This window comes from Hyperolius riggenbachi, chromosome 1 (genome assembly GCF_040937935.1).
Source record: "Hyperolius riggenbachi isolate aHypRig1 chromosome 1, aHypRig1.pri, whole genome shotgun sequence".
Classification (NCBI taxonomy): domain Eukaryota; kingdom Metazoa; phylum Chordata; class Amphibia; order Anura; family Hyperoliidae; genus Hyperolius; species Hyperolius riggenbachi.
In genome coordinates, this window is record NC_090646.1 from 369,999,451 (window position 1) to 370,018,517 (window position 19,067).

At 47.3% G+C, this 19,067-nt stretch overlaps 1 protein-coding gene across 2 annotated transcripts in view; it reads left to right on the forward strand.

Annotated features, from left to right (window-relative positions):
• Positions 1–19,067, forward strand: part of SUSD1 (sushi domain containing 1) — a 274,290-nt gene that overhangs the window by 148,657 nt on the left and 106,566 nt on the right. For both annotated transcript variants that reach the window (XM_068234304.1, XM_068234305.1), the window contains 2 exons: positions 10,566–10,656; positions 14,513–14,759. In XM_068234304.1, coding sequence (XP_068090405.1) covers positions 10,566–10,656; positions 14,513–14,759 — 338 coding nt within the window. The remainder of the gene's footprint in view (positions 1–10,565; positions 10,657–14,512; positions 14,760–19,067) is intronic.

The window sequence follows — 19,067 nt, forward strand, 5'->3', positions numbered from 1 at the left end:
TGGTGCGCACCAGTCCAGCACGGCCATCACTACACAAACAGCTGTTTGCGGTGCGTTACACAGTGAGTTTGGTGTGTCAGTGTGAAGCAGTACCTTAATTACACTACCTTAATTACACTACCTGATTGATGTATACACATGCAAGATGTTTTAAAGCACTTTAGGCCTGTCATTTAGCATTCAATGTGATTTCTGCCCTTAAAACGCTGCTTTGCGTCAAATCCAGATTTTTCCCCGGGACTTTTGGCATGTATCCCACTCCGCCATGCCCCCCTCCAGGTGTTAGACCCCTTGAAACATCTTTTCCATCAGTTTTGTGGCCAGCATAATTATTTTTTTTTTCAAAGTTCGCATACCCATTGAAGTCTAACGCGAACCGAACGTTACGCGAAAGTTCGCGAACCCGGTTCGTGAACCTAAAATCGGAGGTTCGGCCCATCTCTATATTGGAGGCGGTTCCCCGTCCTGTCAGTGGCATCTCCTCCTGAGTGTCACTTTCAGACTAACCTTCCTACTATCAGTCTGACTCCTCCCGTCTTGGAGAGTCCAGATCTGCGGAAGGAATCAGCGCAGTACTTCCGACTGCGCTGAGGCTTGTTACTGTTACACCAAAACACTACACTCTACTCAGGTGAACAGAGGTTAGCTAGTATATTGGATTATCGGTGAGACTGCAGATCACTTATAATCTGGTATACGTCTGTATTCCCCGTGATGCTGCAGATCACCGGTAATCAGACCTCTCTGTGCTTCACCGATCGTTACAGAACGCCAGACCAATAAACTGATGGACGCACGCGACGACGCCTCTGACCGTGCTTGCCACTTCGTGCTTGCCACTTCGGTGGATACTATCCATCAAGCACTGGGCCAGCACAAAGCTTTGATTGATGCCCTAACAGGCTCTGTGCAAACCCTTCAGACGTCAGTTGATTCGGTGCGATCCCCTCCTAGTGATGACATACGTATGCCCGTACCAGATAAATTTTCCGGCCATAAGTCTGACTTCCGGAATTTTAAGAGTAGAGTGTTATCGTATTTCGAGTTGAGACCCCGATCCTCGGGGACTGAGACCCAACGGGTCATCTTTATTAAAACTTTGCTGACTGGCGACTCCCAGTCCTGGGCATATAACCTGCCTCCCACTGATACAGCTCTGACCTCGGTAGAGGAATTATTTAAGGCCATGGCCGTAATTTACGACGACCCTGACCTTGCTGCGTCCTCTGAGCGGAAGCTCAAACTTTTGCGGCAAGGCAGAGGCTTGGTCGAGCATTATGTGGCAGAATTCCGTAGGTGGTCAGTCACCGCCAGATTCGACAACTATGCCCTGATGGATTACTTCCTGTCTGGGTTGTCGGAGGAGGTCTCTGACCTAATGCTAACCGTACCCGAGCCCAAAACACTCGATGAGGCCATCTCATCGGCCATTCGAGTTGACCGCAGGCTACGCCATCAGAGGCAGACTAGGGGCAGTCACCGTGTCAGGGTGACATCTTACGCGGCACCGTCCGCTGCACCTCTAGTAGCACCTTCTCCACCTGTCTCACCCTCTCCGGCCGTGCCTCCGCCCGAACCAATGCAGATTGGTCGATCGAAACTGACCCAGGTGGAGCGAAGGCGGAGAATGACGGAACAGCTGTGCCTGTATTGTGCAGCAGCAGGGCATAGGGTGGGAAACTGCCCTAACAGGTCGGGAAACGAGTTTGCCTAGGAGTAGTGGGGGGTGACACCCTGGGCACACAATTTTCACCCCTTAAAGAAAGAAAATTGCTTCTCCCCTGTACTGTTACATGGGATGATAAATCTGTAGCCACTGAGGCTTTTATTGACTCTAGCTCAGCGGCCAATTTCATGAACTTCGAATTCGCTCAGGAGTTGGGTCTTCCACTCACTCCCGTGAGACCCCCCATACAGGTAACGGCAGTGGACGATTCCCCTCTGCAACGGAATCGTGCCCTGTCACAGACCCCGGTGGTGAAGCTCACCATAGGGGTATTGCATGGGGAACAATTACAATTTTTTGTGTTACATATGTCAACCTCCACTATCATCCTAGGCATGCCGTGGTTGCAAGTCCATTCACCGCATATTGACTGGGCCACGGGTCAGTTAACCACCTGGTCACCGCATTGTTTTCAGCGGTGTTTGGGGAAGTTAACATTGGGGCAAACCAGAGTCCAGGTGGAGGGTGTACCTGACCATTATTCTGAATATTCTGATGTATTTTGTCCCAAAGCAGCCGATAAATTGCCTCTCCATCGCCCTTTTGACTGTCCCATTGATCTCCGTTCCGGTTGTGTACCCCCCCCCCCCCCCCGGGGTCATTTGTACAATTTGTCAGGGCCCGAAAAATTGGCTATGCAGGAGTACATCAGGGAGAATTTGGCCAAGGGGTTTATTCGCCCGTCCCGGTCGCCTGCCGGGGCAGGCTTCTTTTTTGTAAAAAAGAAAGACGGAGGCCTGCGGCCCTGCATTGATTACCGCGGTCTTAACAAGATTACAGTGAAGAATCGCTATCCGCTACCTCTGATAGACGATTTGTTCACACAGATCACTGACGCCAAGATCTTTTCTAAGCTGGATTTGCGGGGGGCATACAACCTGATACGCATAAGAAAGGGCGATGAGTGGAAAACGGCCTTTAATACACCAGACGGGCATTATGAGTACCTGGTGATGCCCTTCGGGCTATGTAATGCCCCGGCCGTTTTCCAGGAACTCATCAACGAGGTTTTCAGGGAGGTGTTGGGGAAATTTGTCCTAGTCTACCTAGACGATATCCTTATCTTCTCCAACAACCTCTCTGAACATAGGACCCATGTGAGGTTCGTTTTGAACAAACTAAGGCAGAACTCTTTGTACGCAAAGCTTGAAAAGTGTATATTTGAGGTAACTTCTGTCGCTTTTTTTGGGGTACATAGTTTCCACCACAGGCCTGTCTATGGATCCTGCCAAGGTTTCCGCTGTTCTGGAGTGGCCTTGGGTTGAAGTCTCTTCAGCGGTTTCTTGGCTTCGCCAACTATTATAGGAGGTTCATAAAGGGGTACTCTACGGTCATTTCTCCCCTTACCAGTCTCACCAAGAAAGGGGCAGATACCACGCACTGGTCTCCTGAGGCGTTACAGGCTTTTTCCACCCTGAAGGGCCTATTTTGTTCAGCACCCATCCTCAGACATGTGGATACGTCTTTTCCGTTTATTGTTGAGGTGGATGCTTAGGAGGTCGGGGTGGGGGCTGTGTTGTCTCAGCGATCTGGCTTGCAGGGCAGAATGCACCCGTGTGCTTACTTCTCCCGTAGGTTCTCTCCTGCGGAGAAGAACTACGATATTGGCAACAGAGAGCTCCTAGCCATTAAACTGGCTTTCGAGGAATGGCGACATTGGTTAGAGGGAGCTGAGCATACGGTCACGGTCTACACTGACCACAAGAACTTAGAGTACATCGAGGGGGCTAAGAGGTTGAGCCCCCGTCAGGCTCGATGGTCGTTGTTTTTCTCTAGGTTCTCTTTCATTATTACGTACACCCCGGGTAGCAAAAATGTCAAGGCGGATGCTTTATCCAGATGCTTCGAGTCAGAGACAGCACAGCTCTCCGTTCCAAAGACCATTATTCCCCAGAGCTTGGTACTGGCCGAAACAGAGACTTGGGAGGATTGGAAGGAGACTTTGATTCCCTTTCAACAAGACATCCCGGAAGGGAAGCCCGCAGGGGTGCTGTTCATTCCTCTGCCATTTCGTCTTCAGGTTCTAGAGATGTTCCATGCGCATAAGAATGCTGGGCATCCTGGGGCATCTAGAACACAGGATTTGGTAGCCAGATGCGCCTGGTGGCCGTCCTTGGCAGCGGATTGCAAGGAGTACGTGAGGGAATGTGCGATTTGTGCCAAGAGTAAACCCTCCCGGCTGGCACCTATCGGTACCCTGCAGCCTTTGCCCACCCCGAGTGAGCCATGGACTCACCTGTCCATGGATTTTGTAGGGGAGCTTCCCAGATCTGAGGGCATGGCGGTCATTTGGGTGGTAGTCGACCGTTTTAGCAAAATGGCCCATTTCGTGCCATTGAAAGGACTCCCCTCAGCTCAGGAATTGGCCGAGTTATTCATAACTCATATTTTCCGATTACACGGCATTCCTGAAAACATAGTCTCAGACAGGGGAGTCCAATTTGTTTCACGATTTTGGAAGGCTTTTTGCCAGCTCATGGGCATAAAGCTGTCATTTTCGTCAGGCTACCATCCACAGACAAATGGCCAGACGGAGAGGATAAACCAGTGCTTAGAACAGTTTTTGAGGTGTTACGTTGCTGAGGCGCAAGACGATTGGGTTAGATTCTTGCCCTTCGCAGAATTTGCGCAAAATAATTTAAAAAATTCGTCCTCCGGATTTTCTCCTTTTCAGGTAGTGATGGGGAGATCACCCAAATTTTCCCCATTGCCAGTAGCCTCCACTCCATTCCCAGCCCTGGAGACCTGGCAAAGGTCACTTAAGGACCTTTGGGGAACAGTAAAGAGTAACCTGGAAAAGGCTTTTTTGAGTCAGAAGGGTCAAGCTGACAAAAGACGGTCATTGGAGTGGAGGTTCCAACCTGGAGACTTGGTCTGGGTGTCCACACGTCACTTGACCCTGAGACAACCTTCTGACAAGCTAGGTCCCAGGTTTGTGGGTCCATTCCCGATAGCCAGGAAGATCAACAATGTTACTTATACCGTTGATCTCCCCACCAGCATGCGGGGGGTAAGGTCCTTCCACGTGTCCCTTCTTAAACCAGCAGTCCAGGTGGGTCCTACTCCTCCTCCTCCTGTGTTGGTAGATGCCCAACCCGAATATGAGGTGGAGAAGATTTTAGATTCACGCACGGTACAAAACTCGGTACAGTACCTCGTACATTGGAAAGGGTACGGCATTGAGGAGAGGCAATGGGTACCGGGGACACGCATGCATGCAGACGACTTAAGGAGGGAGTTTCATGCCTTACATCCCGAGAAACCTGGTAGGAGCTGTCCGGACTCCACTCCTCGGGGGGGGGGGGGGTACTGTAAGGAAACGCGGAAAAGCCGCCGTCTCTCAAGGTGAGGCGGCTGTTTCCGCGTCCAGCAGGGCATCACAACGCGGAAAAACCGCCGCATGCCGCTTAGGCAGAGCGGCGGAATCCGCATTGGGAACGGCGGAATCCGCATTGAAAACGGCGGAATCCACATTGGAAGCGGCCCCCACATGTGGTGCTCAAGATACATTACAAGACAGTTCTGGTGTGGCTGGGACTGATAGTCCACCAGGATTCAGAGTGACACGCGCGCGCGCACAGAGACAGAGCTTATATAACAGCCAGAAGTAGTCAGCTGACCAGGCTGGTCAGCTGACATTTTCCACAACTTTCATTGGTCCAGCAATTAGGGAGGTCCTGGAAAGGTCCTTGAGTATATATACTGCTGGCTGTTCACTTGTTCCTTGTCTGGCGTGCGATCACATACGTGGGAGCACTCAGATCCGTAGTCAGATCCGCAAGTGTGCCGGGACCAGCTGGAGCTGTAATCCTACACTTAGCTAGATTCTGTTGATAGCTAAAGTACTAGTTTGATTGTGATTATCTGTTATGACCCTTTGCCTGTCTCGACTATCCTCCTGAACTCTGATCTTGTACCTCGATATCTCTGATACTCTGTTGCCGAACCCCGGCTCGTCCTAGACCCTGCTTCTGTCTCCTGATTTTGTACCTTGATATATCTGATACCCTGTTGCCAAACCTTGCCTGTACTTCGACTCTGCTTTTGCCTCCTGATCTTGTACCTTATCTGTCCGTGTGTATCAACCTGGCTTGTCCGACCTCGAGAACCGACCTCACTATTGGAGGCGGTTCCCCGTCCTGTCAGTGGCATCTCCTCCTGAGTGTCACTTTCAGACTAACCTTCCTACTATCAGTCTGACTCCTCCCGTCTTGGAGAGTCCAGATCTGCGGAAGGAATCAGCGCAGTACTTCCGACTGCGCTGAGGCTTGTTACTGTTACACCAAAACACTACACTCTACTCAGGTGAACAGAGGTTAGCTAGTATATTGGATTATCGGTGAGACTGCAGATCACTTATAATCTGGTATACGTCTGTATTCCCCGTGATGCTGCAGATCACCGGTAATCAGACCTCTCTGTGCTTCACCGATCGTTACAGGAGGCTTACACTATCTAGACCTTGTGATGTCTGCTCTCCAGGGACTGGCAGAAACCCACTAGGATCGATTTTCTGGGCGCTTTGTGATTTGAAAAGCTCTTGCTAATGTAATGCTATGGGTGTGATCCCACTTGAGCGATATGATTTTATAAAAATCCCCCATAGCATTGCATTAGCAAGAGCTGTTTCAAATCACTAGCGCTTAGAAAAGGCTGCTAGTGGGTTTCTGGCCTCATATCACAAGATGCAATATAACTTCTCCTCTTGCACTTAGCTTCTTAATACTGACAGGTCCTCTTTAGATCAGACTCTTTGTAATTACGCAGAACACATCAACTAAAGAACATATGAAGTTTAACTCTTGACTTGAAACAGACTTGACAGTAATAAGGCAGGGCAACACGGTGGCGTAGTGGTTAGTGCTCTCGCCTTGCAATGCTGGGTCCCTGGTTCGAATCCCAGCCAGGTCAACATCTGCAAGGAGTTTGTATGTTCTACCGGTGTATGTGTGGGTTTCTTCTGGACACTCCAGTTTCCTCCCACATCCCAAAAACATACAGATAGGTTAATTAGCTTCCCCCTAAATTTGCCCTAGTCTATGATACATACACTACATGATACATACATAGACATATGATGTTAGAAACTAGATTGTGAGCTCCTCTGAGAGACAGTTAGTGACAAGACAATATATACTCTGTACAGCACTGCGGAAGATGTCGGCTCTATATAAATGCTAAATAATAATAAGTAGAAGGATAAGAATGTCTCTATGTAACAGGACCATATGCAAACGAGGGCTGTGTCAGCTCAGCAGGGTACTCTATGGAGGCTATGAATGTCTCAAGTGACAGTAGGGCCTGGACTTTTTATAATCAATAGCAACTTGTCTCACTTTATATCAGCAGCTTTCTTCTGCATAAACAACTGTATTCTCAGCACAATATATCTGTGACTGTACAGCTGTCTTGCACAGGCAGTCTTTAGCAATACCACTCAGGGACAGAATTTGGGCCTCTCCAGTAGTGTTGGGCGAACAGTGTTCGCCACTGTTCGGGTTCTGCAGAACATCACCCTGTGCGGGTGATGTTCGAGTTCGGCCGAACACCTAATGGTGTTCGGCCAAACTGTTCGGGTTCGCCCGAACTGCTCAATGGCCGGCCGAACAGGGCCCCTGTTCGGCCGAACAGGGCCCTGTTCGGCCGAATACGGCCCCCCTATGGGGTCGCAGGCATAAGGGGGGAGCATGCCCCGATCGCGGGGGGGTCGGAAATTCCCCCCACCCCCTCCGCTAGCGCTCCCCCCTCTGCCCGCTTCCCCATAAAAAAAGTTAAATGCAAGTTAAATAGTACCGGTGGCTGGCAGTGGAGTGAGGAGGAGGAGTCCGAGTAGGAGAGTGACGCGTTTAGGCCGGGCAGCGGGCGGTTCAGCGGTAGTACCCTTGTGGTACTTCCGCCCTTTCTCTGACCTCACGTCCTCTGCATACGAGGGTACGCGTCACGCGTACCCTCGTATGCGTCATCACGTAGAGGACGTGAGGTCAGAGAAAGGGTGGAAGTACCACAAGGGTACTACCGCTGAACCGCCCGCTGCCCGGCCTCAACGCGTCACTCTCCTACTCTGACTCCTCCTCCTCACTCCACTGCCAGCCACCGGTACTATTTAACTTGCATTAAACTTTTTTTATGGGGAAGCGGGCAGAGGGGGGAGCGCTAGCGGAGGGGGTGGGGGGAATTTCCGACCCCCCCCCCCGCGATCGGGGCATGCTCCCCCCTTATGCCTGCGACCCCATAGGGCCCCCAAAATGGGCATGTTCGGGGGTCCCATTGACTTCCATTGAGTTCGGGGTTCGGGCCGAACATGCCGAACATCTGGCCCATGTTCGGCCTGTTCGGCCCGAACCCGAACATCCAGGTGTTCGCCCAACACTACTCTCCAGGTTCTGGGTTGCTATCATCAGCAAGCTTACGCTGGACACTGGCTACTAACTGTACACACTTTGTGTCTTAGGTTTTGCTCTCAGGCCTATACTCATCTGACTGCGAATGTCTTTAGGTCAGGGTTGGTCCGGGTCTGCCGCCTCCCGGTAGTGTCCTGCCCGCTGCCAATGTCCTTACTGCTCGACTGTGTCTTTCTCTGTATGGCCGCCGGGTCCCCCTAGCTTCCGGCGCAACTGCTACGGACTTTCTCTGCGCTGGTCTGGCCTACCACCCTGCTCTGTACCACTCGCTCCTGCTTCAAGTCCTCTCTCTTCCACGCTCTCTCCCGCTCTGCTCTGGCTCTCACCAGTTCCCTCCGGTTACACCCTTCTAGGCTCTGCCCCCTGCGCCATGTCTCTCTGACAGGTCGTGCGGGGCTCTTTAAAGTTCCAGCAAATTCCCCTACTTTGCATACTGCGGTCGTCTAGCAACTGACCAGGGACCTTTCCTTCGCTTATTTTCCTTCTCATGCGCCGTTTTGGTTCTAGCAGCTTGATACTTAGTCTTAAAGGCGCCACACACATAGTAATGCTTTAGTATTCTGGAACCCTCTTTTGGACAGTGTGGCTCAAAGCAGAGCTGCTTCTAGCAGGAATGGTAGAAAGGAGAATAATGCTCTTGATGGACATGATCCAACACCGGATCTCTCAGCAATGTATCATGGTGGCTGTACACATACTAGAATCTCTGTAGAGACAGTGTAACCCCCAAAAGAGGGTTACAGATTCCTTAAGCATTACTATGTGTGTGGCGCCTTTAAGACTAAGTATCATGCTGCTAGAACCAAAACAGCACATGAGAAGGGCCAGTAGGCGAAGGAAAGGTCGCATAATTAGTTGCTAGGCAACCACAGTATGCAAAGTAGGGGAATTTGCTGGGACTTTCCAGAACCCCACACGGCCTGTCAGAGCGATACAGCGCAGGCGCAGGGGGCAGAGTCAAAGACAGTGAAAGACACAGTCAAGCAGTAAGGACAGCGGCAGTCGGCTGGACACTACCCGGAGGCCGGAGGCAGCAGACCCGGATTAACCTTAACCTAAAGACATTCGCAGTCAGATGAGTATAGGCCTTAGTAGCCAGTGTCCAGCGTACACTTGCAGATGATAGCAAACTAGAACCTGGAGAGGCCCAAATTGTATCCCTGAGCACTATTGCTAAAGAATGCCTATGTAAGCGTGCTGTACAGTCACAGAGACTTTGTGCTGAGCATACAGTTATTTATGCAGAAGAAAGCTGCTAATATAAAGTGAGACAAGCTGCTATTGCCTTCAAAAAGTCCAGGCCCTACTGTCACTGAGAGACAGTCTTAACCTCCCTAGAATACCCTGCTGAGCTGACACAGCTACCGCTTGCCTATGGTCCTGAGACATTATCCCTGTGAAGTCTGTTTCAAATCAAGAGTTAAACTTCAAATGTTGATGTGTTCTGCATGATTACAAAGAGTCTGATATCTAAAGAGAACCTGCCAGTATTACAAAGCTAAGTGGAAGAGGAGGAGTTACATTACATCTTGTGACATTAAAGTATACTGCAGGAGTAACCAGGTGATACCTGATCAAGATACAGAGTCAGCTAAGTTGGAATACAATTGTTGCAACGTTACAAAGTTTAGAGCTTATTCAGCCTTAAAGTCAAAGTGCACTTAATGAAAGTTCTATTGTAGAAGGGTGGTGTTGATGGTATAGAGGGGTGCATCGGTCACTTTATATTTAATTTTTTTTATCTTTATTTTGCTTTAACCATTTTTGATTATTTAATTTGTGTTTTATTTTGTTTGTTGTTTTGGGAAGCCCATTCCAGAGGGAAGTGTATTGAGTGCTACAGCTACAACCTAAAGAGTCTAAAAGATCTTGGAGCAAGGTGAATGTCCTGATTGGACCAACCAACGAACTGTCATCTATTCAGTACCATATTGCGAACTGTCACGAGTTTCCCCCAAGGTTTTGCTGAGCAATATAGCTTGGACTTGGTTGCAAGGGACTGAGAACTGATTAGGTATTAGACTGAATTGCTCAGTAGACCAACCCTTTTCCCCAGCCCACACCCAACATCGGTACTGTGATCTGTATATGCTGTAAAGTGGTTGAATGTTGTACAAGAAGACCGATTGTAGCTCACTATAATTTCTGTTTTGGCTGATAACAACTTCCATGACCACTGTTCAGTTGCGAATAAATCTTTGATAATTTCATCTGAGTCAGTGTCTGGTGGATTCCACTCAGCCGGAGCCTGGTGCAAGCGGTTTCATACGGGTTACAACAGCACCAACCAGCTTTCTAGGCAGATAACTCTCTAGCCTGTATACTAGGAATTCCAAAATGGCTTGTGCATCAATAATATACAGTATGTTAGGTTTTTTTTTTTTTGTCAAATGTAGAGCTGCACTTAAATAAATGTTTTGTATGTTATTCTATTCCAGAGCCTTCACCTCCTAGACTGAAACTATCGCCAGCTAACAATCAGTTGCCAAAAGTGAGCTTTCAGAGATTGGACAAGACTGGACACATCAGGTAAATGCCTTGCCAGCAATTTACACTACCGTAAAGTGTCACTGTCTAACAATTACTTCAGAGTTCTAGAAACTGCTTGCACAAAAGTTGCCACATTAGCAGATAGCAGTGACACATCACATTTTCAGCAATCTGATCACTGTTTAGATTTTAGTGAACTTGAACGGCTGACATGTCATAATGGTTCATTGCCAATCGAGCACTAATGTAACACAGACTGAGCGAATGAATGTACAGACGTTCTTATGCAGAACTGTCAGTGCTGCTTTGTATGATTCAGTGTTCAGAGTATTAATATATGCATATTTACACAACCCTATGCACACCTTTCAAATTGAATATTTATACATGTTTATATAACTCTGGCATATTACTCATCACTCTTATTATGTATCATCCAGTGAAACGTACATTGTAGTGCCACTTCCTCATCATAAATCAAACAGTGGCCTGCAGTAACCTTCTGGTGATGAAGAGCTCGCATAAGAATGTGCCAGAAACTAGGTACTGGGATTACCCATGGTTAGACTCTTCTAAACACTGCTATGCTGCCAACTTCTCCAGTAAGCAGCATCACTTGGTCATGTGACTGTCACATGATAAAGTGTTTCTTAACAAAGCAATTCAAGTCAGAAAAGGGCAAGTCTTGAAATGAGGAAGAAATATATATGAAACATAACCCCCAGCATGCTCTAGTGCGCTCTCTGAAGGAAAGAATTGATGTAATGACTGCAATATAAGGGGAGTTCCATAATGGGGGCACTACTGATGGGGCTGAGTGGTCTGTACAGGAAGATAGGCACCCTGTATAACAAGTTAGAACTCTTTGCTGAAGAAAATGTGCAGAGATAAATCATACACAACCATCAGATAATGCAACTTACTCAGAACAGAGGAACACAGAATGAATACAGAAAATCACAATACCATAGAGATCATTGCACCTCTGTACAGACAAGATGTCATCACATCTTGTGGTTGCTTTACTGTACTGCAGTTTGTATGTAATGAGGGAAGCACACTAATAAAAGGAATCAATAATGGGGCTACTATAATGGAGAAGAGTAATAATGAATGGGGCGCTATAATGGAGAAGCACAATAATTGTGACAACACTGTAAATTGGGCATAATAATAAACACACTTAAGTTGCACTATAATGGGAAAGCAAAATAAAAGGGGAATATATATTATGGGGAGAACATAACCAAAGGGGCAGTACAATGGGAAAGTATAATAACAAGGGTGTTATAGAAGGACAGTACAATAAAGGTGTCATTGTAATGGGAGCATAACAACAAACAGGCACTGCAGTGGGGATGTAGAATAATTGTGGAAACACAGAAAAGTAAAACACTATATTGAGTGGAACACAACACACTAAAGGGCTATATAATAGCTGAGCAATATAAAGAGTGTTATATAAGGGGATAGGAGACAGTCAAAGGGACACCATAATAAAGGGGTGGGGGTGTTATAATAAAAGGAGAAGTATAATTGGAGCAACACAATAAAGGGTGCTCTGTAATGAAGACATAGCATTAACTAGTAGGCAGTGGCGTAGCTAAAGAGCTGTGGGCCCCGGTGCAAGTTTTACATGGGGCCCCCCCAAGCACTCTATACATAACAATTGATACGGCGCACCAAAACCTGCCAACGACAACCCCAGTGTCAGAGGTGCAAGAAGGGGTTGGGGAACAGTCTGTTAATGATTACTACTATTCAAAGCATCTATAGAAGTGGTGATTACCAGCACAGGACCAATAGACATCTAATACTGTGATAGAGGGTGGACCCTTCGGGGCCCCTCTGGCCCAAGGGCCCCGATGCGGTCGCTACCTCTGCACCCCCTATTGCTACGCCCCTGCTAGTAGGATACTGGAATATGGTAATTGTTACAGCAGAGTAAAGGAGGCACTATATTGAATGGAGCACTATAGTACTGGAGCAGCAAAATAAAGGTGACTATAAGGTGAGTATGCCATCAAAGAAGCGCTATTACTTTAGAGATGGATGATGAAGAGGGCACTATCATGGGGAGGGGCTGTGATAGATACTTACCAGTAGAAGAGGGAAGGCTCTGGATAGTATAGAAACTTCCCTTTCTGCCCTTTCTGCCATCTGCTAATCGTTGAAGTGCCATATCTGGTTTAGCCCTCCTGGCGGTCAATTAAAACCGCCAGGGGGCAGCGCAGCCCTATTTTTTTTTTTTTAATTATGTAGCTAGCCTAGCGCCTCCGGCGATCAAGCCCGTCCGGGAATTCCCGTTCTGAACGGGATTTTCATTAGGGCTTCCCCCGTCGCCATGGCGACGGGCGGGATGACGTCACCGACGTCATCGACGTCGTGACATCAAAGGGAGTCCCGATCCACCCCTCAGCTCTGCCTGGCACTGATTGGCCACTGATTGGCGCGGCGGGTAGCGGCGAATCGGCGCGGAGCGGCGGCGATCGGGCAGTACACGCAGCTAGCAAAGTGCTAGCTGCGAGTACCAAAAAAAAAATTATGCAAATCGGACCAGAAGGGCCTGAGAAATCCTCCTGCGCGGCAGAGCCCGAGCTCAGCTCGGGCTTACCGCCAGGAGGGTTAAGCTATTCCACGGAAGAGCTGTTTGGAACTCATTGGGCAGCCTTTGGAACCACTAACAATCCGAGCTCAAAAGACAAGTACATCCATGCAGCGCATGTACGCGTTCAGAATCACACAGGTGAAGTGGATACACTCATCCTTGGAACTTCTCAGGGATGTGAGTAGCTCTGAAAGTTGGCTGAGGTCGGAGTTCCAAACAGTGAACATGTCCAAAAGCTACAACCAGAGACTGTGCTGCAACATCGAGCCAGACAGAGGAACAGGAAGACTCTGTTCTATCCAGAGCCCTCCCTCTACTTAAAGAGAAACTCCGACCAAGAATTTAACTTTATCCCAATCAGTAGCTGATACCCCCCTTTACATGAGAAATCTATTCCTTTTCACAAACAGACCATCAGGGGGCGCTGTATGGCTGATATTGTGGTGAAACCCCTCCCACAAGAAACTCTGAGGACCGTGGTACTCCTGGCAGTTTCCTGTCTGTGAACCTTGTTGCATTGTGGGAAATAGCTGTTTACAGCTGTTTCCAACTGCCAAAAAGCATGCAGCAGCTACATCACCGGCCAACAGTAAAAATGTCACTATGTATTAAATGTCAGAATGTAAATCAGGGATTTAAAAGATTTTACAAATGGGCAAACACTGACTAAATCATTTATACATAATTATTGCAATAATGAAGCACTTTTTTATTACATTATTTTCACTGGAATTCCTCTTTAAGTATCAAACCTGAAATGAGTTTTCTGACTTCAGGTTTAGTTTAAAGGTACCCTAAAGAGAGGTTAAAAAAAGAAATATGGACTTGCCTGGGGCTTTCTCCAGGCCCCCCCGTAGCCTGCGAGGTCCACTAGCATCCTCCTGGTTCCTTCCTTCCTCCCACTGGCGGCGTAATGTGGCGACTTTGGCTGAATTTGCACGTGCACGCTCACAGCGCGTCATCACATGTTCGCCATAAGCCTCCTGTGCGGTTCCGAGAATTTAGAGAATTGCACATGCACAGGAGGCTTACTGTGACAAGCGTGATGACTCGCTGGATGCGTGCACATGCGACTTCATCTGAAGTCGCCACATTGCTGGAGCCGCCAGTGGGATGAAGGAAGGGCCTGGGAGGATGCCGGGGGATCTCGCGGGCTACGGGGGGCTGGAGGAAGCACCAGGTAAGTCCAGATGTACTTTTTTAGCCATTGCTCAGGGTCCATGTAAAGACTTCCTGACAGTGAGGTAAATAGCAGCTGAGCTCACAATTAATGCTCTCCATTTTCAGTTCATACCAGGTGTTCGTAATTCGGCTGACATCTTGGTGCTCTTTCACCTGTGAGTCTTTGGAAGCTGTCACATTCTTTAGTAACATATCCAACATACAAGGCTATGTCACTGCTGAGTTCTTCCCTGGGGACACCTCTGAACATCTGGAGCTGTTGGTTGGGGACAGGCAATACTATGGAGACTTCTATAACGCACCTTTAGAACAAGGGAAAGACTACTGCATAATACTACGAACTATAAGCAAGGTACGTTTCTGTACTAAGAAATCTGTCCAAGCCTTAATAAATCATTGAAGTAAAAGTGATTAGCATAATGATAATAACATTTTCTTACACAATTAACAATATGTTGTGAAAGAGCTAAGAGGAATTCTCAGAAGGATCAGTTCAATACACATAAACTCAATGCAAAACCGCTAAATGGGCGTGGACGCGGCGGCAGCCCCAGGACCGCCTAACGCCAATTGACGCCAGGTCCTGGAGCCGGCTATTGAAGGAGATCGGGCGCAGGCTGCGCGCGCATCTCCTTCTCGGGGGGTGGAGCTCCGCCCCGCCTTCAGTCTCCGAGCTGTTAGACGGCGTAATCGCCATCTATTTACACGGCTGTCCCCTCCAAAGGCTGGACAGTGATCGGCTGTCATAGGCTGAAGCCTATGACAGCTGATCACCCTGATTGGCTGGCGGTGGGAGGGAGGGAGGGAGCAGGGGAAAATAATTTAAAAAAGGCTATTTTTATAAAAATAAATAAATAAATATTTATATATAAAAAAACAAAAACAAATGTGGAGCAATCAGACCCCACCAACAGCGAGCTCTGTTGGTGGGGGGAAAAGGAGGGGGGATCACTTGTGTGCTGTGTTGTGCGGTCCTGCAGCTTGGCCTTAAAGCTGCAGTGGCCAATTAGGGAAAAACAGGCTGGTCTTTTGGGGGGTTTAACACTGCGGTCCTCAAGTGGTTAAAGTGGATCCGAGATAAACTTTTACTCATTGCATAATTGTGTTCCTTTCATATATTTTTTAGGGCATTACTCAAGCCAAATACTTTTTTGTTTTCGTTTTAATACTCTAATTACCCATAAACTAAACAAGCCTCACCCATAGCTTTTCACAGTGCCTTGGCATTTTCAGACAGTAGCAAGGGCTTACAGGAGCTCAGTCTGGGAAGGAGGAGGGGGAGATGTTACTAGCCATTGATTTCAGAGGCAGAGGGTAGGAGGAGACGGTACTGAATTTACACACAGGCAAGCTGATAGCATCTCCAGCCCTTAGCCTGTGACAATGTGACAAACAGAACATGGCTGCCCTCATTGTATCACAGGAATAAATAATCATACACTTTTGAAACTTTTGCAGCTTGATATGCTGTGTAAACTATCTAAACTTTAGATAAGATATATAGACAAGTTACTTGTTATAGTTAGTTTTTCATCTCGGATCCGCTTTAAAGTATGCTAAACTGTATGTAATCTTTTGTTTGAAATTCTCTTCTACCAGATCAAAACACGAACTCCATTTGTTCACAGATTAATTTGTTGCTCACTCATATGAATTATCCATGTTTAGTAACATTAAAGGGGCACTACAGCGAAAAATTGTAAAATTTAAAATATGCGCAAACATATACAAATAAGAAGTACGTTTTTCCAGAGTAAAATGAGCCATAAATTACTTTTCTCCTATGTTGCTGTCACTCACAGTAGGCAGTAGAAATCTGACAGAAGTGACAGGTTTTGGACTAGTCCATCTCTTCATAGGGGATTCTCAGCAAGGCTTTTATTCTTTATAAAGATATTCCCTAAAAAGGATTTAAACAATGATGTTGGCCAGCTTCCCTGCTTGCTACACAGTTTTTTTGGCAGTTGGACAGAACAACTGCCATTCACTAAGAACTTTTGAAAATAAATATATCCCTGAGAATTCCTATAATACGCTGACCATACGTCCCGCTTTACCTGGGACGCATCCCACTCCGCTGTCCCAGGCTACATGAGGTCCCGTGAAACGTCCCGCTTTCAGCTGCAGGACGTCCCGGCCTCGGGACTCTGGTCAGCGTACTGAATGAACTAACTGCAGCGTCTTTAGACGCCGAGTCACTTCATAGCCCGCAGCCCCGCTCCAGCCTCCTTAGACTTCCTCTTCCGGCAGAGCAGCGCTACGGGAAGATGTCTGCCGAAGCCCTGTACTGGAGACTATTTGTGTCTCCAGTACAGGGCTTCGGGCGCCATCTTGCCGTAGCCCTGCACTCTGCCTGTCAGCGCGGGAGATTTGGCTGCGGGAGGATCGTCTGGGGAGCTGCGCACCAGAGGAATTTTTTCCCCCAGGTGTTGCCCACAATGCGTTTATTTTGTGCTGACATGTTGCCCGCATTGCGTTTATTTTGTGCTGACATGTTGCCCGCAAAGCGTTTATTTTGTGCTGAAATGTTGCCCGCAATGCGTTTATTTTGTGCTGACATGTTGCCCGCAATGTGTTTATTTTGTGCTGAAATGTTGCCCGCAATGCGTTTATTTTGTGCTGACCTGTTGCCCGCAATGCGTTTATTTTGTGCTGGCATGTTGCGTTTATTTTGTGTTGACATGTTGCCCGCAATGCATTTATTTTGTGCTGACATGTTGCCCGCAATGCGTTTATTTTGTGCTGACATGTTGCGTTTATTTTGTGTTGACATGTTGCCCCATTGCGTTTATTTTGTGCTGACATGTTGCCCACAATGCGTTTATTTTCTGGTGTCTGGGGTAACTGTTGCTGCATTTATTATTTAATGGTTATAGTTGGCTATGTTTGCTGATTTGGGGTTACGGTATACTATTAAATAGCATCACACAGTTTCTGCATACCCATGATGCGAAACCTCGTTTGACCACATCATGGCGTAAACACTGCTTTCTTATGCCTGTTATGCCTATGCGCTGTTACATCATTATGTTAGCTCCGCCCATACAATGGCAGGCCCCCGTTTTTCGGCACAGCGCGTTACGCACCCCCCCCCCATTTTTTTCGCACCCCGCTCCCCTTCCTCCCCCCCCTCCCCTTCCCCCCCCCCCTCCCCCCACCCGTCCCAGGTTGAACCAACAAAAATGTGGTCACTCTACCTATAAAGAGGTGGACTAGTCCAAAACCTCTCACTTCTGTCAGATTTCAACAACCTACTGTAAATGACAGCAACATGGGAGAAAAGTAATTTATGGCTCATTTTACTCTGGAAAAACGTACTTCTTATTTGTATATGTTTGCACATGTTTTACATTTTACAGTTTTTTTGCTGTAGTGCCCCTTTAAGTGCATGCTATCCTCTGTCTCTGGAAACTCAAATTATCCGGAACACCACACATGTAGTATTTCTAAATAATGAAGGTTAGCAATGGTGTTTGTGGATTGTAAAGTTGAGAGGGGATCACAGCCAACATGCAGTACATTATAACTTCTTAATAAAAGTCAGTTTATTTGCAAAGTAAAATCAAAACAGCTCCACTTTAGCATAAATTGAAAAGAAAACAAAACACTTACATCAGCTTTTGTGAGTTGTTAGTATTGGCAAAATCTAGATTACTCAAACACAATCTCCAAGAGATTAAAGGTTCACCTAAATACCATGGAGATTGGCAGGGGAGGACTGGGACCTTTTGGCCTGGGGGGAAAACATAAACTACAGGCCCTTGCCCATGACAGCCTCAGTCCAAATGGTGTCACACACGCTCCCCACATGCTATATGCCGCTAGTCACATTGGGCGCCCATGCAGAAATACAGCAAGGACACTTGCAGGACAGCATGACAGGTAAAGTATAAATGCACAGGCATTGGGGGACACATAATACATTTAGGGGGAACAAATTTGAGATTTCCCAGAAACTCAGATTCAAACTATTTCCTCCTCAAATCTGTCAAATCGTCGATTAAGCATGCTTGTGGCAGCACCGACTTTCATCCAATTCCATATCAATTATTAAAACAGTTACTTGATCACTGAGTCAACAGGTGGATGGCCACCTTAATTCCCCAAGGCTCACCCCACACACTTATGTCCAAAGAGGGACTGTCCCTTCAAAAAAGGGACAGTTGGGATTTATGATGGTGAGAGAGCAGGCAATTTTTTTTCTATTGATCCTGCAGGCAAGCCTCTGCTCTGCATCTTGCGGTGTACATTTACCAGCTTACCCACCCTCTAATTGCTCTGTAATTGCACTTTTATTTCCCTCAGCCAGCCTCGTGCTTCACATTGCCTTATACAAAAACCTGAATGCAGCAGGCCCTGCACCAGCCCTAAATCATTAAATGAGAGGCAGCCTGGGGGGAAATCTCCCCCCTTCCCCCCTGGCCAGTCCTCCCCTGGAGATTGGGATGAGTGGAGTATTACTAAGATGTACCCTAATGAACCTCCTTAGACTTTATGGAAAGTAACTTCTGTGCTGTGAGATGGTTGCTGGATTCGGAATATCCCTTAGAATGCATACACTAGACATTGTTTATGTGTTCAGTTATCACTTGTTGTTTTATAAAACATACTATTATAATAGACACCGCAACTGAGATAAATATCAAACTATATATTTACT